At 46.3% G+C, this 26,885-nt stretch overlaps 1 protein-coding gene across 2 annotated transcripts in view; it reads right to left on the bottom strand.

Annotated features, from left to right (window-relative positions):
• FANCC (FA complementation group C) overlaps window positions 1-26,885 on the bottom strand; it is a 451,540-nt gene that overhangs the window by 210,324 nt on the left and 214,331 nt on the right. For both annotated transcript variants that reach the window (XM_063913751.1, XM_063913750.1), the window contains exons 5-6: window positions 9,515-9,628; window positions 7,184-7,239 (exon numbers count right to left, since the gene is read on the bottom strand). In XM_063913751.1, the coding sequence (XP_063769821.1) occupies window positions 7,184-7,239; window positions 9,515-9,628 (170 nt within the window). The remainder of the gene's footprint in view (window positions 1-7,183; window positions 7,240-9,514; window positions 9,629-26,885) is intronic.

The raw sequence follows: 26,885 nt of genomic DNA, 5'->3' as shown, positions 1-26,885 counted from the left end.
CCTTGGCGGTTTACATGAACCCCTGCGGTCTGACTGGATGAGAACCGGTTGGTCGCGAAGCAGGATCTCCGCTTGACTTAGGGCGTTGTATATGGCCCTTAGTTCCAGGATATTGATGTGAAGGCAAGTCAGTTGACTTGACCACAGACCTTGGAAATTTCTTCCCTGTGTAACTGCCCCCCACCCTCGGAGGCTTGCATCCGTGGTCACCAGGATCCAGTCCTGAATGCCGAATCTGCGGCCCTCGAGAAGGTGAGCACTCTGCAGCCACCACAGGAGAGACACCCTGGCCCTGGGGGATAGGGTGATTAACCGATGCATCTGAAGAGGTGATCCGGACCACTTGTCCAGTAAGTCCCATTGGAAGGTCCTCGCATGGAACCTGCCTATGGGGATGGCCTCGTATGATGCCACCATCCTTCCCAGGACTCGAGTGCAGTGATGCACTGACACCTGTTTTGGTTTTAATAGATTCCTGACCAGTGTCATGAGCTCCTGAGCTCTCTCTATCGGGAGATAACCCTTTTCTGGTCTGTGCCTAGGGTCGTGCCTAGGAGAGGCAGATGAGCTGTAGGAAACCACTGCGACTTTGGAACATATAGAATCCAGCCGTGTTGCCGTTACACTTCCAGAGAAAGTGATACGCTGTTCAGCAACTGCTCTCTTGATCTCGCTTTTATGAGGAGATCGTCCAAGTACGTGATAATAGTGACACCTTGCTTCCGCAGGAGTACAATCATATCCGCCATTACCATGGTGAATATTCTCGAGGCCGTGGAGAGACCAAACGGCAACATCTGAAATTGGTAATGACAATCCCGTACCACAATTCTGAGGTACGCCTAATGAGGTGGATAAATGGGGACCTGAAGGTATGCATCCCTTATGTCCCGATTCACAATAAAGTCTCCCCCTTTTTAGGCTTGCACTGACCGCTCTTAGCGATTCCATCTTGAACTTGAACCTTCTCAGGTATATGTTCAGGGATTTTTAATTCAATATGGGTCTGACCGAACCGTCTGGTTTCGGGATTACAACATGGTCTAATAATAACACCCTCTTGTTGAAGGAGGGGACCCTTGACCACCACCTGTTAAAGATACAATTTGTGAATTGCAGATAACACTGGCTCCCTCTCTTGGGGGGAAGCCCGCAGGGCCGTCGTGATGGGGCATCTTCTCACAGTCCAGCTTGTATCCCTGAGACACAATATCTATTGCCCAGGGATCGAACAGGGAGTGAACCCACTTGTGGCTGAATTTACGAAGGCGTGTCCCCACCGGGCCTAGCTCCGCCTGTGGAGCCCCAGCGACATTGGTGGATTTTTGTAGGGGCCGGGGAGGACTTCTGTTCCTGGGAACTAGCTGCCCGGCTCTGACAAGAAAGGACGCCCCTCAGACTTTCTTGTTTCTTTATACGAAAGGCTGAATTTAATAATGTCGTGCTTTCTTAGGCTGTGCAGGAATATAAGGCAAACTAGCAGAATTACCAGCTATAGCTGTGGAGACCAGGCCCGAGAACCCTTCTCCACACAATCCTCAGCCTTCCATATGCCTCTTAAGTCGGCATCATCTGTCCAATGCATATTCTACAGGACACGTCAAGCAGAGATCGACATAGCTTTGACTCTAGGACCCAGTATACTCATGTCTCTTTGGGCATGCTTTATAACTATATATCTATCACTTAAGACAGCATCTTTAATATATTTATATTGCATACTAGGGTCTCATCTCTGCTGATAAGGTACCTGTCCACGCTGCCACAGCGCTATAAACCCATGCCGACACAATCGCCGGTCTGGGTAGTATACTAGAATGTGCACGCTATCTGCAGGATCCCTGAGAACAGCAAGTGCTACCATCTGTGCAAACAGGACACCCCAGGGGAAGATTCTCAACATATCCTGGCCCTAGTGGGGAAAGGATACAGCCTGAGAATTCTCTTGTGGGAAGCTGACGTCTCTTGTCTGGAGATTCCCGCTCTTTTTCCTCATGAGAGGAGGGAAATTTACCTCAGCATTCTTCCCCTTAAACATGTGTACTCTCGTGTCAGGGACAGATGAGTCATCAGTGATATGCAAATCATCTATTATTTCAATAATCATATATTGAATACCTTATATAGCCATCTTGGCTGTAACTTTGCATTATCGTAGTCGACAGTGGAGTTAAACTCCGTGTCGATACCAGTGTTTGTTATTTTGGATAGTGAGCATTGTGAGACTCTGAAGGTTTCTGTGACATAAGGACAGACATGGTTAGATTTCCTGTCTGTTCCCTAACCTTTTGTGCAATAAATTCACCTTAGCACTTACACATATCCAAACAGGTGTCGGCGTTGTCGACGGAGACACCCTCTCACACACATATTCGCTCTATCACCTCCTTAGAGGAGCCTTTTACCTCAGACATGTCGACACACGCGTACCGACACACCACACACACAGGGGATGCTCTATTTGAGGACAGTTCCCCCACAAGGCCCTTTGGAGAGACAGAGAGAGAGTATGCCAGCACACACCCCAGAGCTATATAACCCAGGGATTACACTACAACTCAGTGTTTACCCAGTAGCTGCTGTATATACAAATTTTTGCGCCTAAATTTATGTGCCCCCCCCTCTCTTTTCACCCTTTGTGTACCAGGATACTGCCGGGGAGAGCCTGGGGAGCTTCCTTCCAGCGGAGCTGTGAAGAGAAAATGGCGCTGGTGTGCTGAGGAAGAAGGCCCGGCCCCCTCAGCGGCTGGCTTCTGTCCTGTTTCTGACTAAAAATGGCGGGGGTTTTACACATATACAGTTTTCCAGACTGTATTATGTGTATATATTGCCAAAAGGTATACTTATTGCTGCCCAGGGCGCCCCCCCCCAGCGCCCTGCACCCTACAGTGACCGGAGTGTGTGGTGTGCAGTGTGAGCAATGGCGCACAGCTGCAGTGCTGTGCGCTACCTTAATGAAGACCGGAGTCTTCTGCCGCCGATTTTATCTCCTTCTTCTGTCTTCTGGCTCTGCAAGGGGGACGGCGGCGCGGCTCCGGGAACGGTCGATCGAGGTCAGGCCCTGTGTTCGAACCCTCTGGAGCTAATGGTGTCCAGTAGCCTAAGAAGCACAAGCTAGCTGCACGCAGGTAGGTTTGCTTCTCTCCCCTCAGTCCCACGTAGCAGTGAGTCTGTTGCCAGCAGATCTCACTGAAAATAAAAAACCTAACAAATACTTTCTTTCTAGCAAGCTCAGGAGAGCCCACTAGGTGCATCCAGCTCTGGCCGGCCACAGATTCTAACTGGGGTCTGGAGGAGGGGCATAGAGGTAGGAGCCAGTGCACACCAGATAGTACCTAATCTTTCTTTTGGAGTGCCCAGTCTCCTGCGGAGCCCGTCTATTCCCCATGGTCCTTACGGAGTTCCCAGCATCCACTAGGACGTCAGAGAAATGTTACTGTAGTTTCTAGTAGTATACAGTACCATCTTTATGCTAATTATACACAAATCTACCTGAACTCCCCTGACCTCTCCTGTAAGCGACTTTACTGTATTTCAAATTGCCTATCCTCTATCTTCTCTTGGATGTCTCCGAAAACTCATTTTCAATCTTAATATATTCAAGTCTTAGGGGTCTATTCAATTATAGTCGAAACTGCCGTCTACGGAAAGAAGGCAGTTTCCAGCTTTTTTAGGTCGAATCATGATTTGACCTATTCAATAGGGTTGCCGTTTTTCCGACTTGTCGGAAAACACATGGATTGGTGGATTAGCCGCGGATCCATGTGTTTTGTTGGATTTGCGGCCAAATCCTACAGGTTTTTGGTCCGTTTTCGAAAATGTCAATCCAACTTTAATAAAAAGTCGTATTGACATTGTCGATAACGGCCAAAACCTGTCGGATTTGGCCTCAAATTGAATACTGAACTGTTGGATCCTTTCCGTCGGAAAGGATCTGACATCAGTTGAATAGACCCCTTACTGTCTTCCAACAGGCTTGCCTCTCTCTCACTCTTGACAACACCATCATAACATCAACAGGGACCTCCATTCTTTTGTTTTATCTCTCCGCTTAGGCTCACTTCATAATACACTAACTACGCCTTATTTATACTCCATTTTGGCTCTTTTCTATGTACAGCACTACGGAAATATATACAATCAATAATTTACATTTAAACAGATTTTAACATATTTGTGTTGTCCTGTCCAAGTGAGTAAATGAAAAGGAACAAATTAGTTATCATTGTGCTTACATGTCAAACATTGTTAAAAACATCTATAAGGCTAATAATGAAGGAGTGACCAAGCACTGACCTGCAGACCTCCAAATGGAGAGCCATGCGTCATATGGGGGTATATGCAATTGCGGTCGAATTGCCGCAAATGTCGAAAAACGGGGCATTTTCGACACAAAAAAATGATTCGACAATGCAATACAGTACTTTTCGACAAAAAACGGACTTTTCAAATTCGACTTTTTCAAATTCGACAGTTGTCAAATTCGACAGTTGTCAAATTTGACATGTCTGCAATGGTAAAAATGCGGCTTTTCGACAAAAGTATATTCAATTGAAGAATGTCGATTCGACAACAGTGCTTTTCGACAGTAATTTCGGCAATTTCATTCCGCCTCACTTTGCTGGCGGAATCTAATAAAAAAAATTTAAAACATGTTTTTTTTATTGCTAATAGCATATCTATTTATATTAGAAGGGATTAGGTACTTGGTTTGTCTATTAGGATTTACAACTATTATTTATATATTTTTTAAAATAATATTATATTTTTAACTGACTAAAATTGAGAGAGCATGGTTTTCAGTGGGAAGGGGTGGGAATGGGTTAAAATCCCGAAAAAAAAATGCGTGGGGTCCCCCCTCCTAAGCATAACCAGCCTCGGGCTCTGCGTCCGGTCCTGGTGCAAAAAATACGGGGGGGGGGGGGGGGGGAATGGACAGGGGATCCCCCTTATTTTTTGAACCAGCACCGGGCTCCACTAGCTGGAGAGATAATGCCACAGCCGGGGGACACTTTTATACCGGTACCTGCGGCCGTGGCATTAAATCCCCAACTAGTCACCCCTGGCCGGGGTACCCTGGAGGAGTGGGGACCCCTTAAATCAAGGGGTCCCCCCCTCCAGCCACCCAAGGGCCAGGGGTGAAGCCAGAGGCTGTCCCCCCCATCCCTGGGCTGCGGATGGTGGGCTGATAGCCTTGTGTAAAATCAAAGAATATTGTGTTTTTTGCAGAAGAACTACAAGTCCCAGCAAGCCTCCCCCACAAGCTGGTACTTGGAGAACCACTAGTACCAGAATGCGGGGGTAAAACGGGCCCGCTGGTACCTGTAGTTGTAGTTCTTCTGCAAAAAAAAATACCCAAATAAAAACAGGACATGCACACCTTGAAAGTAAAACTTTATTACATACATGCCGACACACACATACTTACCTATGTTCACACGCCGACTGTGTCCACGTGTCCATCTGTCGACGTCTCCAAGAATCCGGGGTACCTGAAAATAAAATTATACTCACCTAAATCCAGTGTCCTGTTATTATTTGTAATCCACGTACTTGGCAAAAAAAAAAAAAAAAAAAGCATACCCGGACCACGGACTGAAAGGGGTCCCATGTTTACACATGGGACCCCTTTCCCCGAATGCTGAGACCCCCCGTGACTCCTGTCACAGAGGGTCCCTTCAGGAAATCAGGGAGCGCCACGTCGTGGCACTCTCCTGATTGCCTATGCGCGTCTGAGCTGGCGGGTGACCTCACCGCTGACCGCAAAGTTCCCACCATTGAAGATAATGGTGCGGCTGTGCGATGCGCTGTCTGCCAGCTCAGACGCGCATAGGCAATCAGGAGAGTGCCACGACATGACGCTCCCCGATTGCCTGAAGGGACCCTCTGTGACAGGAGTCATGGGGGGTCTCAGCATTCGGGGAAAGGGGTCCCATGTGTAAACATGGGACCCCTTTCAGTCCGTGGTCCGGGTATGCGGTTTGTTTTCTTGCCAAGTACGTGGATTACAAATAATAACAGGACACTGGATTTAGGGGAGTATAATTTTATTTTCAGGTACCCCGGATTCTTGGAGACGTCGACAGATGGAGACGTGGACACAGTCGGCGTGTGAACATAGGTAAGTATGTGTGTGTCGGCATGTATGTAATAAAGTTTTTCTTTCAAGGTGTGCGTGTCCTGTTTTTATTTGGGTATTTTTTTTGCAGAAGAACTACAGGTACCAGCGGGCCCGTTTTACCCCCGCATGCTGGTACTTGTGGTTCTCCAAGTACCAGCTTGCGGGGGAGGCTTGCTGGGACTTGTAGTTCTTCTGCAAAAAAACAATATTCTTTGATTTTACACAAAAGGCTATCAGCCCCCCATCCGCAGCCCATGGATGGGGGGGACAGCCTCGGGCTTCACCCCTGGCCCTTGGGTGGCTGGAGGGGGGGACTCCTTGATTTAAGGGGTCCCCACTCCTGCAGGGTACCCCGGCCAGGGGTGACTAGTTGGGGATTTAATGCCACGGCCGCAGGGACCGGTATAAAAGTGTCCCCTGGCTGTGGCATTATCTCTCCAGCTAGTGGAGCCCGGTGCTGGTTCAAAAAATACGTGGGACCCCTACGCTTTTTGTCCCCCGTATTTTTTGCACCAGTACCAGACGCAGAGCCCGGTGCTGGTTCTAAAAATACGGGGGATCCCCTGTCCATTTCCCCCCCGTATTTTTACAACCAGGACAGGCTCAAAGAGCCCAAGGCTGGTTATGCTTAGGAGGGGGGACCCCACACAAATTTTTTCTGTGTTTTTTAACCATTTTTGCGCCGTCGGAAAAGTCGAATCAAGGACGCACTTATCCGTCAATTGGTCCGTTTTTTCGACAGCGGGACTGTCGAATCCGTTTTTTTATTGAATATGTCGAATTCCGGCACCCGCCGGCCGGAATTCGACGTTCGAATTGTGTCGACTTTAAAAACGGGCGAAAAAAAGCCGCAATTCGCCCGGAATTGCATATACCCCATAGACATATAAAGTATGTGAAGTACAAATATATGAAACTGTGAATAACCTCATTTATCTTCTTTTAAAATATTTAATCAAACTACAGTATTACTTAAAAGGTGATATACCAAAAGTTCCCCCACAACACCTATGCATCCCATGCAGTTTAGTTATAATTAGAAGTATTAAAAATACCACATACTCAGTAGCAATTGCATCTGGTTGACTTCTAAGATGCATAATCAGTGATGAAATGATCTGTAAAAACACAGTGGAGACAGAGTTAGGAAAGCAGCTGACAATACAATGAAGCAAAGCTTGAATATTTCTGCGCTAATAAAATAATCTTAAAATACAGTAACTGAAGTGTTTATAGTAAACTAAAAATGTCAGTCAAACTTATTAGTAGGTTGTCATTTTCGCAGATAGGTGTTCATTTATTTGAACTAGCACAACGTGTGTGTTAATAGACTTAAGCCCCCACACATCTAGTGGCCGTTTTCCTGACCAGAACTGCCAATCTGTCTGGGAAATTCTTCATGTAAAAAATCCCTGATTTGCTGATTCTGCCTGAAAACTAAAGCAAGATTTTAGAACTTGCTGAATATTCACAACACATTCATATTAGCAGTACAAAATACGGAGCAAAGTGTTTGATCTCCTTTGCCGCAATGATATAAATACACCCATGGAATATGTGCATTCTTTAGTCACAAATCTATTTAAGGAACTCTTAAAAAGATACATAATTTACATGACTAAAATAAATACATTATACATTTTTTTCTAACAGAAGTAAAATCTTACCACCCCAAAACATACTTACCTGCTCATCTTTTTTCTAGATCTATACATACTGTACCTTCAAGTGAAAACTATTACTAATGCTAGGTATAAACTGTTATTCTGGGGCCAACCACAAGAGTGACCCCACTTAACCAAGCGATCTACCGCAGACCGCAAAGTTCCCACCATTGGATATAATGTAGCGCCACTACGCTACATTGTATCCACAGTACTCCGCCTGACTGACAGTGCAGGAGCGCACAGCCAATCAGGAGAGTGCCATGACGTGGCGCTCCCTGATTGGCTGAAGGGACCCTCTTTGACAGGAGTCACTGGGGGTCCCACCAGTTGGGGAAAGGGATTCCATGTGTAAACATGGGACCCCTTTCAGTGCGTGGACCGGGTATTTCGTTTTTTAATTTAACAAGTACGTGGATTAAACTTTTAAGAAGAGGACCGATCTACACAGGATTTTTTGTAAGTATAATTTTATTTACAGGTACCCCTGGATTCTACTGGACAAGAGGACCGAGTGCTTCGTGTCGACATAGGTAAGTATGTATGTATGTATGTATGTATGTATGTATGTATGTATGTATGTAAGTAAGTGTGCATGTATGTTCATTAAAATTTTACTTTCACGGTGTCTGTGTTTTGTTTTTATTTGGATATTTTTTTGTAGTAGAACTACAAGTACCAGCGGGCCCGTTTCCCCACCGCATGCTGGTACTTGTGGTACTCCAAGTACCAGCTTGCGGGGGAGGCTTGCTGGGACTTGTAGTTCTGCTTCAAAAAACAATATTCTTTTTTTACACAAAAGGCTATCAGCCTCCCATCCACCGCCCACAGAAGGGGGGGGGGGGGGGGACAGCCTCGGGCTTCACCCCTGGTCCTTGGGTGGCTGGAGGGGGGAACCCCTTGATTTAAGGGGTCCCCACTCCTCCAGGGTACCCCGGCCAGGGGTGACTAGTTGGGGATTTAATGCCAGGGCCTCAGGGACCAATATAAAAGTGTCCTCCGGCTGTGGCATTATCTCTCTGACTAGTGGAGCCCGGTGCTGGTGTTGAACATACGTTTTTTGTCCCCCGTAATTCTTGCACCAGGACCAGGCGCAGAGCCCGGTGCTGGTTGTTTAAATATGGGGGAATCCCAGTCAGTTTTTCCCCCTGTATTTTTACAACCATGACCGGCTCAAAGAGCCCGCGGCTGGTTATGCTTAGGAGGGGGGACCCCACGCAATTTTTTTTTTAATTTCTTCACTTCTCTTAATATACACAATGAAGCCCTGCACGGATCTCACAGAGACGGCCGTGATTCACTGTGTTTTGTCAGGCAGTGTTTTACTAATCACTCCCGTAAAACACTGCTTGACATTAAGAATGACATCGGCATCGGAAAAAACGAAAATGCAGAAAACGACAGCATAGTAAATGAGACGGAAAAAAAACACAGAAAAGTTGCAAATTCACACTAGCGATGTCATTCGTGTTTAATTTCCCTCCAAATCCCGACAATTACGAATCTTAGTAACTATACCCCTTCCTGTCAATAAAACTTTTTTGGGGAAAAAAAAAAAACAGAACTGGTGACATGTAGCTTGCTTGTACTAACTTCAGAATGACAAGGAAATTCCAAATGTGTTCAATGTGTACATGATACAAACTTTCATAGTGGCTATGATTATTTTTGATGCTCATCTGATAGGATTTCAATTATAATAAAGTAATAAATAATAAAATGAGCTTACATTTTTCAAAAGTTTGTCATAATAGTCAGCAGTTGTACATCCAAGCTGGGCAATCATTTCTGTGTTTTCCACTCTTCCTTGCCCACATGAGGAAAATAGATGACAGACAAGGTTCTTTAGTGTGGATACAAAAAACAAGACATTATTTATAAGTATGTATGCACATTTCCACTGGAAGTAAACACTAAAAAACAGATAGGAATTTTCAATCTTGTATAAAACGTGTGCTACAAGTAAAACAAAGTAACTCACGTCTTGTCTGCAAAGGCCCAGCAGTAGGAAGGACAGTGGTGGTCATTCCGAGTTGTTCCCTCGCTAGCTGCTTTTAGCAGCATTGCACACGCTAGGCCGCCGCCCTCTGGGAGTGTATCTTAGCTTAGCAGAATAGCGAACGAAAGATTAGCAGAACTGCTATTAAGTATTTCCTTGCAGTTTCTGAGTAGCTCCAGACCTACTCCTAGATTGCGATCAGCTCAATCCGTTTAGCTCCTGGTTTGACGCCACAAACACGCCTGCGTTCGGCCAGCCACTCCCCCGTTTCTGCAGACACTCCCACGTCTGACACGCCTGCATTTTTTAGCACACTCCCGGAAAACGCTCAGTTACCACCCAGAAACGCCCCTTTCCTGTCAATCATTCACCGATTAGCAGTGCGACTGAAAAGTGCAGCACAAACACCAGCAAATCTACTAAGTTTTGTGTTAAATAACTTAGCGCATGCGCGCTGCGTATCATGCGCATTTAGCAACAAATTGCAGCATAGCGAAAATCGGCAACGAGCAAACAACTCGGAATGACCACCAATGTTTTTCACTAATCACCCCACACAATTTTCACACAAAGGGTGGTACTCAAATGATCTATCAAGCCCAATATCCTTTCTAAAGTGATCCCCGTTATCGCGCATATTGCGTCCATAGTAATCAGGTTTAGCTGCGTAAAGGGTTAGGATGCCTCACTACCCCAGGGGTAGCGGGCTGAAATGGTGATACCACACCCGTCAGCAGAAACAGAACTGGTGTGGAAGAGGGCAGATAGAATTGAATACCGCCCAATGCATTACTAAGACAATGGGGGGTATCCAATTATAGGTGAAGAAACAACTAACGTTTTCCCCGATTTTTCACCCGTATTTTTTTACAGGCTATCCAATTTGGTCGCCTGTAAAAAAATACATTCTCTCCTGAAAACATACAGGTTCAGTGAAACCTGTGTGTTTTCGGTAGAAACAGCCCTGTTTTCAGATGATTTGGTTTCGCCTGCCTGAGGCAAATTAAACAAAATCACTGATAAGCCGTGGCTCGTGCCGGCTTATCGAGGCTAATAGGATAGCCCCCGGCGAGACAATTAGCCGCAGTAATTAACCACGGCTAACTGGATACCCCGATATGTTATATACAGATGGAGCAAGTAGATTTTCACTAGCTGCACACTGGATGCAAGTCTATCCTGGTGCTGATATTATCACACATTCTGGGGAGGATATCTCCCTGGAGTACTACACTGGAAGAAGGGAGGAATGATAAAGCCTCCTAACTCCTAAAAGGTAGAAAAACACTTTATAGACATCACTTACAACATACCTGGAAGGGTGGCTGAAGATATAAGGAGTGTGGTATAAAGAAAGGCACTGTACTGGGTTTGTTTTTTAATAGGAGACACAGTCAATGGATTCAGGAAATGAATCGTAACTAATATCTATATTATATATAAAATACTAAACAACACCTTTACTATTATATATAAAATATTCTCAACATTTAAACATTTATATTTTTACTAGTTTTATATATTCCCTATTTTCTTTAATTAAAAAAAAAAGTTAGTCAGTCTGTAGCACCCACCTGTGAAGATTTTGTCGTCTACACATGCTGATTCTGGCAACTGGCTGACAGTATAAATTCTCCATTATATTTGCCATGGTTGGCAAGGCACAGCAACAGATGTCAGAAACTTAGATGGCAAGTTCTAACTGAATAACTTCAATTATATAAAAAAATGAAAATAATTTGCAAAGTGGGTCTATTAGAAAATATTGCTAAATTAGGAAATTGGTTTAACTATGGTGCTAAATCTGATTATACACTGAGATTCTAAAGGTTAACTTTGAGAATTCTGGTAAAACATATCATATGTGGATGAAAAACTAGTTGCAATACATATGCCGAATACACCTGGGTATGAAAAAATAGGATTTTAATTACCTACCGGTAAATCCTTTTCTCGTAGTCCGTAGAGGATGCTGGGGTCCACATTAGTACCATGGGGTTATAGACGAGTCCACTAGGAGCCATTGGCACTTTAAGAGCTTGAGAGTGTGGGCTGGCTCCTCCCTCTATGCCCCTCCTACCAGACCCAGTCTAGAAACTGCGCCCGAGGAGACGGACATCTTCGAGAGACGGATTACACAGATAGTGGCGAGATTCACACCAGCTCACACACAAGGCAACCCAAGCTAACTAGCTTGAAACATCAGCAACGGCTGAACAGGATTACTTACCAAGTGACAAAACAGTACTTACCAAGAACTAAGCAGTACTGAACTAAATAACCACTGCAGGATAACGAAACGCTGGGCGGACTACGAAAAAAGTATTTACCGGTAGGTAATTAAAATCCTATTTTCTCTTATGTTCATAGAGGATTCTGGGGTCTACATTAGTACCATGGGGATATAACAAAGCTCCCAGAACGGGAGGGGGAGCGCGGAGGCTCATGCAGAACCAAATTTAAGGTCCTCAGAGGCCAAAGTATCGGACGTGTAGAACTTTGCGAACGTGTTAAACCCCAACCAAGTACCTGCTCGGCAGAGTTGTAAAGCCAAAACACCCCGGGCAGCCGCCCAGGAAGAACCCACCTTACGAGTAGAGTTGGCCTTAACAGACGTAGGACATGGCAAGCCTGACGTAGAATACGCATGCTGGATAGTGAACCTGATCCAGCGAGAGATCGTCTGCTTAGAAGCAGGACACCCAATTTTCTTGGGATCATACAGGACAAACAGAGAGTCCGATTTTCTGTGACGAGCAGTCCTCCTCACGTAGACTTTTAGAACCCTTACAATATCTAAGGACTTTGATGAAATTGAGGAGTCAGTCCCAACTGGCACCACAATAGGTTGGTTGATATGAAATGCCGACACAACCTTCAGAAGAAACTACTGACGTGTCCGAAGCTCAGCTCTGTCTTCATGGAAGATCAAGTATGGGCTTTTACATGACAAAGCCCCAAACTCCGACATATGTCTAGCAGAAGCTAAGGCCAACAAAGTGACAGCCGTCCACGTGAAAAACTTAACCTCAACCTCCTGAAGAGGTTCAAACCAGTCCGATTGGAGGAACTGCAACACCACATTAAGATCCCAGGGCGCTGTAGGCGGTACAAAGGGAGGTTGGATGTGCAGAACTCCCTTCAAAAGAGTCTGAACCTCAGGGAGGGCAGCCAACTGTTTCTGGAAGAAAATGGAAAGAGGCCGAAATTTGGACCTTTATGGATCCTAACCTCAGGCCCATATCCACACCGCGGAAGAGGAGAAAACGTCCCAGTTGAAACTCCACCGCAGGAAACTTCTTGGACTCACACCAAGATGCATATTTTTTCCAAATATGATGGTAATGTTCTGACGTTACTCCTTTCCTAGCCTGTATCAGGGTAGGAATGACCTTTTTTCGGAATGCCCTTCCGAGCTAGTATTTGCCGTTCAACCTCCATGCCTTCAAACGTAGCCACGGTAAGTCTTGATAGGCGAACGGCCCCTGCTGCAGCAGGTACTCCTGAAGAGGCAGAGGCCTCGGCTCTTCTACCAGTAGATCCAGAAGATCCGCGTACCAAGCCCTTCTCGGCCAGTCTGGAGCGATGAGGATTGCCTGAACTCTTGTTCTCCTTATGAGTTTGAGAACTCTTGGAATGAGTGGGAGTGGAGGAAACATGTACACAGACTGGAACACCCACGGAGTCACTAGGGCGTCCACCACCACGGCTTGCGGGTCCCTCGACCTGGAACAATACCGCCGAAGCTTCTTGTTGAGACGAGATGCCATCATATCGATCTGGGGTACGCCCCAAAGATCTGTTACCCCCTTGAACACCTCCAGATGGAGACCCCACTCCCCTGGATGGAGATCGTGTCTGCTGAGGAAGTACACTTCCCAGTTGTCTACTCCCGGAATGAAGATTGCTGACAGCGCCAACGCGTGCTTTTCTGCCCAGAGAATGATTCTTGTTACCTCTGACATTACAGCTCTGCTCTTCGTTCCGCCCTGTCGGTTTATGTAAGCCACTGTCGTTACATTGTCCGACTGCACTTGAATGGCCCGATTTCTTAGAAGAGGGGCCGCTTGGAGAAGACCGTTGTAGACGGCTCTTAGTTCCAGAATGTTTTTTGGCAGGCCGGCTTCCAGACTTGACCACCTTCCTTGGAGACTGGCATCCGTGGTTAGAAGGATCCAGTCCTGAATCCCGAACTTGCGGCCCTCCTGAAGGTGAGGTAATTGCAGCCACCAGAGGAGTGAAATCCTGGCCTTTGGCGACACACGTATTCTCTGGTGCATGTGTAGATGGGATACCGACCACTTGTCCAGCAGATCCAGTTGGAAGGACCGAGCATAAAACCTCCCGTACTGCAGAGCCTCGTAAGAGGCCACCATCTTTCCCAGAAGGCGAATGCACTGATGAACCGACACCCGGGCTGGCTTCAGGACATCCCGGATCATTGTTTGTATCACCAACGCTTTTTCCTCTGGAAGAAACACCCTCAGCACTTCCGTGTCGAGGATTATTCCCAGAAAGGACAACCTCCTGGTTGGTTCCAAATGTGATTTTGGGATATTCAGGATCCAACCATGTTCCCTGAGAAGCTGGGTCGTGAGAGCTATTGACCGTAATAGCTTCACCTTGGACGATGCCTTTATCAGCAGATCGTCCAGATATGGAATTATGTTCACCCCCTGCCTGTGGAGAACCATAATTTCCGCCATCACCTTGGTGATTACCCTTGGTGCTGTGGAGAGGCCGAATGGCATGGCCTGGAACTGAAAATGACAGTCCAACAGTGCGAATCGGAGATAAGCTTGATGCGGCAGCCAAATCGGAATGTGGAGGTACGCATCATTGATATCCAGGGATACCAGGAATTCCCCCTCTACAAGACCTGATATCACTGCCCTCAGAGACTCCATTTTGATCTTGAACTCCATCATAAAGGGGTTTACTGATTTTAAGTTCCGAATGGGCCTGACCGAACCATCCAGTTTCGGTACCACGAAAAGGTTCGAATAGGAACCCGTGTTTTCTATTTGAGGAGGGACTGGTACAATGACCTGTGCCTCCACCAACTTCTGAATGGCTCACTGTAGGGTAGCCCTGTCTGACGGCAAAACTGGCAAGCCCGATTTGAAGAACCGATGAGGAGGGAGATCTTGAAATTCCAGCCGGTACCCCTGGAACACAATATCTAGTCCTCAGGGATCCAGACCGGACGAAACCCAGACGTGACTGAAATGTCTGAGTCTCGCCCCCAACGGCCCGACCTCCAGGCTGCGCTGTCCACCATCATGCGGAGGACCTTGGCGCACCTGAAGCAGGCTTCTGTTCCTGGGAACCTTCCGCAGCAGGTTTCTTGGATTTTGGTCGGCCCCCTCTAAAGAAGGTGTTCGACAGTTTGGCCTTTCTCGGTTTAGTAACCAGAAAGGACTGAGATGCAGGTGAAGAAAAATGTTTCTTCATAGCAGAAGCTGCTGAGGGAAGAATAGGGGACTTACCCACTGTAGCCGTGGAGATCCATGCATCCAATGCTTCCCCAAAGAGAACCTGACCTGTGTAGGGTAGGGTCTCCACACCTCTCCTGGATTCCGCGTCGGAAGAACACTGGCACAGCCACAGTCCTTGACGAGCTGAGACGGACATGGAAGAAATTCCTGCAGCCACTGAACCCAGGTCTTTCATGGATTCCACCATAAAACCTGCAGAAACCTGAATGTTACGGAGAAACAATTCAATGTCACTCTTATCTAACGTATCCAAATCCTCAAGTAACGTGCCTGACCACTTTACTATAGTGGGACGCAGTATCGCCCCTGAAGCCGTGTATATGGATTGAGCGTAGTATCAATTTTGCGATCAGCCGGCTCCTTCAAGGCGGTAGATCCTGGGACAGGTAAAACCACCTTTTTTGAGAGTCTGGATACAGACGCGTCCACTATGGGTGGGTTTTCCCATTTCTTTCTATCCTCCTCAGGGAAGGGGAAAGTAACCAGAACCTTCCTAGGGATCTGGAATTTTCCCATGCTTTTTCAAAAATAGCATTTAATTCTTTGGACGCAGGGGAGGTTAGCAAGGCTTTCTTATTGTCAGTGAAGTAAGCCTCCTCAACATGTTCAGGTGTTGTGTCAGTAATATTCAACACATCTCTAATAGCCTCTATCATCAACTGCACCCCTTTTGCAAGAGAGGCGGCCCCCTTGAGCATGTCCCCATCACCGTCTGCCGTGTCAGAGTCGATATCCGTGTCGTCTTGCATGATCTGGGCAAGAGCACGTTTGTGGGAACCCACAGAGGGGGGTCCTGAGGTAACAGAACCAGACCAAACTGCCATAGAATTCTGTAAAACCAGAGTTGCAGATTCATTCTGAGCAACCCTACCAGAAATCTGAGAAATCATAGTTTTGATAGAGGACAACCACTCAGGCTCCCTTGCTGGTATATGCGCTACAACAGTGCAATCCTGATTACATGGAATGAGATCATCCTGAGAGGACATATCCTCAGCTGCATGTGAGTCCCTGGACATAGCTAACTGGAGACCCCAAACACTCCACACACACACACACACACACACACACACACACACACACACAGTAGGTTAGACAGAGTTTCCCCCCAGAGAATGGCAAGAGAGACACAGAGTTCAGAGCCAACCCACTCACAGCGCTGTTGTATATAAAGGACACCCCTTATCAGCGACCACTGTGTACTGTAATAGTTACACAGATCTAATTCACCGCCTCCTCCCCCCTTTCTACAACCCCCTGGTACCGCACAGGATAGCTGGAGTTGCTTGGAGGGACAGCTCTGTCAGCGTCTGTGTACAGGAACTGCAGGCAGGAAAATGGCGTTGAACGCTGCTGGGTCCGCTCTGAGGAGAAGCTCCGCCCCTTGAAGATGGCGCATCTTCCCGCACAAATTCTTCATATTGGCCTGAGGACTCCGTCGCAAGGCGGAGGATTCCGTCCCCTGTGAGCGTCTGAGTACGGAGGATTCTGACGCTAGCCTGGGGATTCAGTCTCCGGTTAGCGTCTGTGACCAGTGTAGGGTTTTAAGACGCTGGCTCAGGACGCCCCTCAAAGTGCCAACCCTGTGTGCCGCTGAGCCTTCCCGGAGTGCAGCTGCTCACAGTTGCGCTCCTACCCTTGTGTCACCATATCTCGCCTCTTCTGATCTTCTGGCTCAGTAAGAGGGTGGCGGCATACTGCCGGGGTGAGCGTTCGCCTGTGGCGGGGAACATTAGATCCCCTCAGGAGCTCAATGTACTGTCAGCGGAGATAGTGGCTCAGACCCCGCAGGGTGGACACTACTCCCCCTTAGTCCCCTTAGTCCCTCGAAGCAGGGAGGCTGTTGCTAGCAGCCTTCCTGTAAAATAATACATTCTAAAATAAACTTTTACTAAAGAAGCTCTGTAGAGCTCCCCTAGCTGTGACCGGCTCCTCCAGGCACATTTTCTAATCTGGGTCTGGTAGGAGGGGCATAGAGGGAGGAGCCAACGCACACTCTCAAACTCTTAAAGTGCCAATGGCTCCTAGTGGACCCGTCTACACCCCCATGGTACTAATGTGGACCCCAGCATCCTCTAGGACGTAAGAGAAATGAAGATTATCATGCAGATGCAGACTGCAAATAAAAGGGTTGGGTTCGATTTGCCGGCAGTCAGAATAACGACGGCAGCATCCTGATGGTAAGTATACTCACCTCCCCCAACAGCCCCATAACCCACCCACCACACAGCTTAACCTAACCCTCCCCTCATCTTAACACTAACACTCTGCGGTGGAGCCTAGACCCAACATTCCACCCCCCCCCCGCCCACCCTGCAGCATAACCCTAACCCTCCCGGGGGGATTCCTAAACCTAACCCACTCACCCCGTAGCGTAAACCTAACCCTCCCTGGGGGGGGTGCACTAAGCCTACTTACTTGCCTTACCCCGATGGCCTCCTAACCTTCCCTCCCAGCAGTCTAACCCTAACCCCCCCCCCCCCAATCCCCCTACAGCCTAACCCTAACCTTCCCAGTGGTGCCTGAACCTAACCCCCCATCCCCACAGCCTAAACCTAACCTTTGCCCTCCCTGCAGCCTAACCCTAACTTTCCTGGGGGTGCCTGAACCTACTCCCCCAGTCCTGCAGCCTAAGTCTAACCCTCCCCCCGCAGCCTAAACCTACCCCCCCCTCCCGGCAGTGTATTGATTGGGATCCCGGGTGTCGGGATGCCAACGTCGCGATTTTGATAGTTGAGATCCTGACCGCCGGGATTGTGACCCTGTCCCTGCTTTACAAGTGGTGTCATGAACGTGTTGACAATGTCTAGCATTTGTAAAGTTTTACGTTTGGAAGTAACACTTGGTGTTTAAATGTGTTTTGGTGTAAACTGCCAGTTAACAGAGTAATAATAATAATAATAATAATGATAATAAAAATATATATAATCCCACTATCACTGCATGCTTTAGCACTTCGTAAAATCAGTACTTTATTTTCCAGTTGTATGTGTGTGCCAACCCTCCAAAAGAGTATATCAACTTTACCAGTAGCGTATCTATAATGGGTGCAGTGTGCACCCAATTTTTTAATTCCTATTCCTCCAGAGTTCAGTGTCGGCGGCTGCACAGATCACCAGGAAAATGGTGTGGCGTCCAATTTTCCTGGAGCTTTGCGCATGCGTAGTAGAAAAATCGCAGAGAAAGTAGTTGAGGCACGATTGTCTCTGAGCCTTGCGCATGTGCACTGGACTCGGGTACAGTGCTAGGTTCTCTAGTGACCCTTGTGCTCAGCGTTCCGCTGCACTGCTGGCTAGAGAGGAGAAGGCCCGGATGGAGACTGCACACGGGCTGCAAAGCTTACTGTATTCCAGGTCATGCTAACCAGAAACAAAGAAGAATGTATATTTCTACAGAACTCTATGGAAGGATATAATAGTAACTTCAGTATAGAGAAAAACAACAGTGAAAGATTTGGGGGAATTTACAAAACCTATTTAGAAAGTGTTCAATTGAATTAATCTAACTTGGAAAATTCCGCCATATTCTAGAATAGCCACTGGGGGGCAATATAAGGCAAAGGATAACCACATCTAATTATTTTCTACTATGGTCTGAAGTATTTTAAGATGTTTTAACAAAAAGCTATAGCATAATTCCGAGAATTTAGATAAATAATCAAAATGTCAAACTGGCCTAAACATACTGTACAGTAGAACATTTACAACTACCCAAATAACAAAGCAGGAACAAATCTTAATGACAAAACTGTAAGTTACCTTTAGAATGATTTCTTTCCTACCCATCACTTTAAACACAAGGCTAAATACCTGTGGAACAATCCTACAACAACCACATATTGCTGATTTTGATTAGAAGTCAAAAGTTGATCAGCCATATGCTGCTGACCATGGTCATATATAGGGAGACTCACTCCAGCTAGTTCGCCACAGAAAGCAGTTTAATGTTGGCAATGCCCTGCAATCTGATACACTTGGGGGGGTCATTCCGAGTTGATCGTAGCCCTGCAATATTTTGCAGGGCTACGATCATGTCCATAGACATGCGGGGGGATACCCAGCACAGGGCTATCCCGCCCCGCATGTCAGTGCCGGAGCCCCGCAGAAGTGCAAAAGCATTGCACTGCGGCGATGCTTCTGCACTTTAGAAGCAGCTCCCGGCCAGCGCAGCTTTAGCGTGCTGGCCGGGAGCTACCCGTCGCTCCCCGGCCCACAGCGGCTGCGTGTGACTTCACGCAGCCGCTGCGGCCCACCCCCCGCACGGTCCGGCCATGCCTGCGTTGGCCAGACCGCGCCCACGAAACGGCAGCCAAACACCGCCGTTCTGCCCCCTCCCCTGCCCAGCGACCGCCTCTGCCTGTCAATCAGGCAGAGGCGATCGTACTGCAGCCGCCAGCGCAGTTCTGACCCGATCGCTGCGCTTCGATAAACTGCAGCGTGCGATCGGGTCAGAATGACCCCCTTGATTCAGTGTCTTACAAAAGTACTTGTGGAAAACAAATTTTCAGTATTAGATAATTTCTACAGTATGTACCATGTACTGTATCCCTAAATTCTTCTAACTATATCTGGGGAGGATTATGCTTATACAATCACTAATCCTTTTGCCACTAGTCAGAATGTGGACAAGATGTTTGGATGAAGTCCTTCTACCTTGCAAATAAGACTTTCATCAAAACAAATTGTGCCTTTCCTTAGAAAGCAAGTGAGATCACTATTTACTTATATAAGCTAAAGTCTGTGGTATTAGCAAACTGAATAATCTAATACGTAAAAATGAAAATTTGTCCTTCTGTCTTTCATTACAAATCCACAGTTTACAAGCGAAGATCGTGAAATTTACATACGAGCGTATTAAAACACGGCGGAGGCAACTAAAACAATTTGAAATCCCTAGCACCCCTAGGGGGGCAGAAAGCAGCACAGAGTATATCAGGAGACAGCTTAACTCCGGAATTGCTGGAGCAATGTACTCAAAAATTGGTACACGTATACCTTACAATCTGGCAACAAACACTGGGGTATATTCAATTAGCAGCGATAACGGACTTTTCGCGTGAAAAGTCCGGTTTTCGCGCGAAAAATCGGACTTTTCCCGCAAAACGCAATTACAGCCTATTCAATTTTCCTGGAAAATTTATCGGTGATAATTTTTTCACTAATTTAACTTCACCTACTCTGAAGCAGGTGAAAATTTGGGAAAAGTCACTATTTTAAGTTAAAAAGGTTTGGATATGGTACAGAACTCCTGGGACACCCCCCTTAATGACTAATTAGGCACGTTGAGGTTTTTAATTATTTTTAATTGGCCAATAATGACATGTCATTTTTGGGGTGAAAAAGTACAAAGTGATGGAAATTGGGGTTCAAGGTATGGGACAGGTATATTGGGTGCTTTATGAGTGGGACAGGTGTTTTTAGGCTTGCAGATGAGAGTAATCGTACCCTAAAATGACCCAAATATATACTTATACCCATTTTAATGTACCCCAAATTTAATGAGAGCATTTATTTTGCTCAAAAAAACTTGCTTTCTATCATTTTTTTGCATTTAAAAAAAAAATGCATATAACAGCCATTTCACACAATTTATGTCCCCAAAAACTCTCTAATGTGATCTCTAATACACTTCTCTTCTGTTTTCCTATGTTAGTTTAGCATGTTTTGGGGTACAGGCTGATTTCCCCATTTTCACCTGCACTTTTCACTGCAAGAATTTTCAGGTGAAACCCGTTTGGAATTAAATAGGTCGAAAACCGGAGCGTTTTTGCTGCAATTTTCACCCGATTGGCGTGAAAAATTTTCAGGTGAAAAATTGCAGCGAATTTGCAGATAATTGAATACCCTAGACTGTCAGAGGAAGACACCCCTAGCACCCTTAGGGGTGAGGCAGCAGCACGGAGTATTTCAGCAGACAGCATAACTCTGGAATGCCTGCAGCAATTTACAACTAACTTGGTACACATATGACTTACACTCTGGAAACAAACACTGTGGGGGTCAAACACCCCTAGGGATGGGACAGCAACACAGAGTATTACCCCTTTCACATCGCACAAATAACCCGGTATCGACACGGCATATTGCCGTGTCGACACGGGTCAGTGTGCGACCCGGTATAAAAGAAGGATTATACCCGGGTTGAATACCGGGTCAGGTGCAGTGTGAATGGGAGCCGAATCGAAGCGACACGTTCCCATTCACAGCATAGGGAGAGGCGGCGCAGGAGATGAGCTCATCTCCCAGCGCCGCCTCCACCCCCGCCCCTGCTGCGCCCCCCCCCCCCCCCCCCCCCCCCCGCTGCTATGGCAACCGACCCGGTATATTGCCGGGTCGGAAAGCCAGCAGAGGGGAGCAAATGCCGGATCCCACCCGGTAAGTACACGTTTCTTTTACCGGGTGGGATCCGGCATTTGCGATCTGAATGCGGTATATGTCAGCAGACAGCAAAACTGTGGAAGGCCTGGAGCAATTTACACCAAACTTGGTACACATCTGACTTAAAATCCTGGAACAAACTCTGTAAGGGTTAGACCCCTCTAGGGGTGGGACAGCAACACAGAGTATTTCAGGAGACAGCATGGCTAGACCAATTTACAACTGTGGGGGTTAGACACCTCTAGGGGCGGGACAGCAGCACAGAGTATTTCAGGAGACAGCAAAACTGTGGAAGGCCTGGAGCAATTTACACCAAACTTGGTACACATCTGACTTACAATCTGGGAACAAACTCTGTGGGGGTTAGACACCCCTAGGGATGGGACAGCAGCACAGTGTATTTCAGAAGACAGCATGGCTAGACCAATTTACAACAAACTTGGTGGGGGTTAGACACCCCTAGGGGTGGGACAGCAGCACAGAGTATTTCAGGAGACAGCATGGCTAGACCAATTTACAACTGTGGGGGTTAGACACCCCTAGGGGCGGGACAGCAGCACAGAGTATTTCAGGAGACAGCAAAACTGTGGAAGGCCTGGAGCAATTTACACCAAACTTGGTACACATCTGACTTACAATCTGGGAACAAACTCTGTGGGGGTTAGACACCCCTAGGGATGGGACAGCAGCACAGTGTATTTCAGAAGACAGCATGGCTAGACCAATTTACAACAAACTTGGTGGGGGTTAGACACCCCTAGGGGTGAGACAGCAGCACAGAGTATTTCAGGAGACAGCATGGCTAGACCAATTTACAACTGTGGGGGTTAGACACCCCTAGGGGTGGGACAGCAGCACAGACTATTTCAGGAGACAGCATGGCTAGACCAATTTACAACAAACTTGGTACACATATGACTTACACTCGGGAAACAATCACTGTGGGGGTCAGACACCCCTAGCACCCCTAGGGGTGGGACAGCAGCACAGAGTATGTCAGCAGGCAGCATAACTGTGGAAGGCCTGAAGTAATTTACACCAAACTTGGTACACATCCGACTTACAATCTGGGAACAAACTCTGTGGGGGTTAGACACACCTAGGGGTGGAAGAGCAGCACAGAGTATTTCAGGAGACAGCATAACTCCAGAATGCCTAGACCAATTAACAACAAACTTGGTACACGTATGACTTACAAGCTGGGAACAAACACTGTGGGGGTAAGACACCTCTAGGGTTGAGGCAGCAGCACAGAGTTTTTCAGCAGACTATAACTCTGGAATGCCTGGAGCAATTTACACCAAACTTGCTACACATATGACTTACACTCTGGGAACAACCACTGTGAGGGCAACACACCACTAGCACCCCTAGGGGTGGGCCAGCAGCACAGACTATATCAGGACATGCATGATATGTCAGTGATGACAGGGCTGCATGTGACTGGGGCAGTGACATGATGTGAGGAGGGGAATGGAGGTAGCACGAACCCACACACTGAGAGTTATATAGTGGAAGTAGGACGGTCCACCAGCAGCACAGAGTATAACAGGAGGTGCATAATGTGCTGTGCTATATAAGAAACTGTGGAGTGTTTGGGGGAGGAGGATCTATCTAGGTACTTATCTCATATATAACAGCGAAAATATATACTTCTGGCCGTCTTTCTATACAAATCCACAGTTTACAAGCGAAGATTGTGAAATTTTACATACGAGCGTATTAAAATACGGCCGAGGCTACTAAAAAAAATTGAAATGTATAGTGGGAAGCGCAGGGTCCCTTGGGGGACCAAAAAGGAGTCCGGCCACTACACAAAGGGGGTCATTTCGAGTTGTTCGCTCGTTATTTTTTCTCGCAACGGAGCGAATAGTCGCTAATGCGCATGCGCAATGTCCGCAGTGCGACTGCGCCATGTAAATTTGCTATGCAGTTAGGAATTTTACTCACGGCATTACGAGTTTTTTTCTTCGTTCTGGTGATCGGAATGTGATTGACAGGAAGTGGGTGTTTCTGGGCGGAAACTGGCCGTTTTATGGGAGTATGTGAAAAAACGCTACCGTTTCTGGGAAAAACGCGGAAGTGGCTGGAGAAACGGAGGAGTGTCTGGGCGAACGCTGGGTGTGTTTGTGACGTCAAACCAGGAACGACAAGCACTGAACTGATCGCAGATGCCGAGTAAGTAAGCTACTCAGAAACTAAGAAGTGTCTATTCGCAATTCTGCTAATCTTTCGTTCGCAATTTTGATAAGCTAAGATTCACTCCCAGTAGGCGGCGGCTTAGCGTGTGCAAAGCTGCTAAAAGCAGCTTGCGAGCGAACAACTCGGAATGACCCCCAAAGTGCTTCAGGGAAGCAAGATATGTCTATATACTAGATCTCCAGCCAACATAAATGAACCAACAACTATCATTCTAATTTACCATCCTCATCCCCTAGTGAAGCGGTGTTCAGCTATCTACAATGTTATTTATACTGTGTGTTTAATATTTACATTTATTTTGGTAAACAGACATTCTTAAAATCCCGGGCAACGCCGGGTACTTCAGCTAGTATACAATAAATGCCTAAAATCATACACCTTTCACACTGCCATAAATAACCTGAGTTATTGCAAATGAACGCACAGCAACCCGGGTTTTTGTGTAGTGTGAAAGGTGCCAGAGAAAATAATCCAGGTCAAGCAACCTGGTATTTCAACCCGCTATTAAAGCAGGGTTTTACACAGGTATGATCCGGGTTGGAAGTGCAGTGTGAATGGATTGCTGTTCACTGTATGGGACGTGACGCGGTGACATCATCGACATGGTAAAATGCTGCACCAGGGCCGCCAGTCTGAAAGGGCCTGTGCACAAGTTCCGGGTGCGACCCACTAAAATCAATGTGAAAGCTGTATCAGTCTACCATGCTTTTTTTCAACCTTCATGATGGGTGCACATCATCAAGAAATGAAAACTACATTAAATACCTGAGAAAAATACAGAAATCTGTAACATACAGTAGATACCAGTATTTTTTATGTATAATAACGAAGTGTGACCTTAGGGCTGCTTGTTGGCCATCACTGGTGTAAACTTTTGAAATGGGGAGAGAGCAAGAGAACTACTGTATGTCTAGTTGCTTTGTAATAAAGTATGTAATGTAGCTATTGTGGTATACAGGTTATAGTATGTGTGTAGTGGCTTGGTGAAACGTTATATGGGGGTGGGTACATAAGTGTTCTCAATGTACATGCTGTCAATGGTCAATAGATCAACAGCAATCTATCAATAGGATGGATGCAACATTGTGGGACAAGGCTGGACTGGGTGAACAAAATAAACAAGTTCATATTTCGCTCAGCTTTATTATGTTATCATTCATAGACATTTCAGCTCTATATTTGTGCTGAATGTGGCTTCCCATCCAGCCATTTGGTGGTACACAGACGTCAGTTACGATTTATTTTGCAATACATCTACAAACTTACATCCGAAGCACAAAGGACTTCATAACACAAGTACAAAGCTAATGTACTCAACACAGCCTTACACTCAACAGTGACCAAAGCAGAGCCGGAAAATCATTGTGCTCTATTACTGTAACTCATGTTCCAGTGCCCAAACGTAAGGATGAGCCATCAGTACCTTGCCCAACTATCTTTCATGATTTAAGCAACGTATCAAAACATTGATCCTACACATTCTGCGTCCGCAATTAGTGGTAAATCACAGAAGGGTAATTAGAATCTGGCGACAAAATACTCTTACTATACTAAACAAAATGTACCATAGCATTACCAGAATGTGCTGTACATACTAATCCAGAAAGAGTGTGGTGGTAACCACTGATCAAATCTTTCTTAAAGGATATTTTACATTTTTGCACTGGGAATCTCAAGATTCAGGAAATACCAAGATTAAAGCTGATTTTTTAGATGAGTCATGTCTCCCTCTGTTGAAATATGATTAACACTAATTCCTCACCTACTAAATGCAATAGATCATAAAAATGAACATGCTATGCAGGAATAGCAGATTTCTGCTTCAGTAGATTTATTTGTGACACCTAAGGTGGGTACACACTAGGCAATGTGCTTGGTGAGCTACATCGCCTAGTGTGTCCCCCTACTGAGCCGCCCAACGGCGGGCATACACACTGTGCAATATCACACAGTAACGTCATACCGCGGCCAGCTGGAGAATGCAGCTTTGGACGATGAGTCCAAATTTAACTGTATGCACGGCTGGAACAGAGGGTCATTAATGACCAACGGGGCCGCGCATCACTTGTCGTTTACAGCGTACACACTAGTCAATATAGTAAACGATTTCGCACAGGAAGGGTCAAAATGAGCAAAGTTGTTTACTTTATCTACTAGTGTGTACGGGCCATTAGAACCACTAGCTTTTTAACACACTTGGGTTGATATATATATATATATATATATATTTTATATTATCTTCATGTTTTTCTAAAGCAGACACCAACCAGAATATCTCAATGTGGAGGTGTGGGAGGAGGGCTACCTGGAGACTGGGCTTCACCTCCCACCACATATTTAGCATGTTATTTCTTATAGTTTGATAGTGCCTTCTCTATCCTCTCTTTGATTTTTTTTTGTGTGTTTAGGTACGGGTTGTCGGCATACCGCTGTCAGCATTCTGAATAGTGTTGTGATTCCAGTGTTGGTATTCTGACTGCCGGGATCCTGACTGGATAACCTTAGGTACATGCCGTGGGAGCATGGGCTTTGAGAAGACAGCAACAGCATTTATTTCTGAGTAAAACTATCTTTGTTTGCCTGGTAGAGTGAGTAACCACTTAACTGATGATTTTTTCCCCAAAAAGCTGCTCCGAATTTTTTAATGAGTGAATTAGGTGAAGAACATGTCTAAACACTACCCAAAATTATTTCAGTAAAAAAAAAAAATCCACACCCCAACAAAACATCGATCGGGAACACTGCGACCATCGGAACATCGGTAACATAACAATTTTACTTTTTAGATCCCGGACAGCCTCCAGGTATACAGGGGAAGTCTGGGGTGGCTAATTTACACTCCCCAGCAGCTGCCATTGTCTGCAGCCGCTGGGGGTGGGAGATCCTGCCATGCTGACCGATCAGCAGTGATCGGCAGCACGGCAGACACAGGGGGAGAGTGCAGGGAGAACTTCTGGTCCCTCTGACAGCAGCAGCAGGGGGAAGTTTCACTGTTTATCTGACTGGTCGTATCCTGTGTGACCA

The sequence above is a fragment of the Pseudophryne corroboree genome, chromosome 1 (assembly GCF_028390025.1).
Source record: "Pseudophryne corroboree isolate aPseCor3 chromosome 1, aPseCor3.hap2, whole genome shotgun sequence".
Taxonomy (NCBI): Eukaryota; Metazoa; Chordata; class Amphibia; order Anura; family Myobatrachidae; genus Pseudophryne; species Pseudophryne corroboree.
This window is presented reverse-complemented; position numbering and strand designations above follow the sequence as displayed.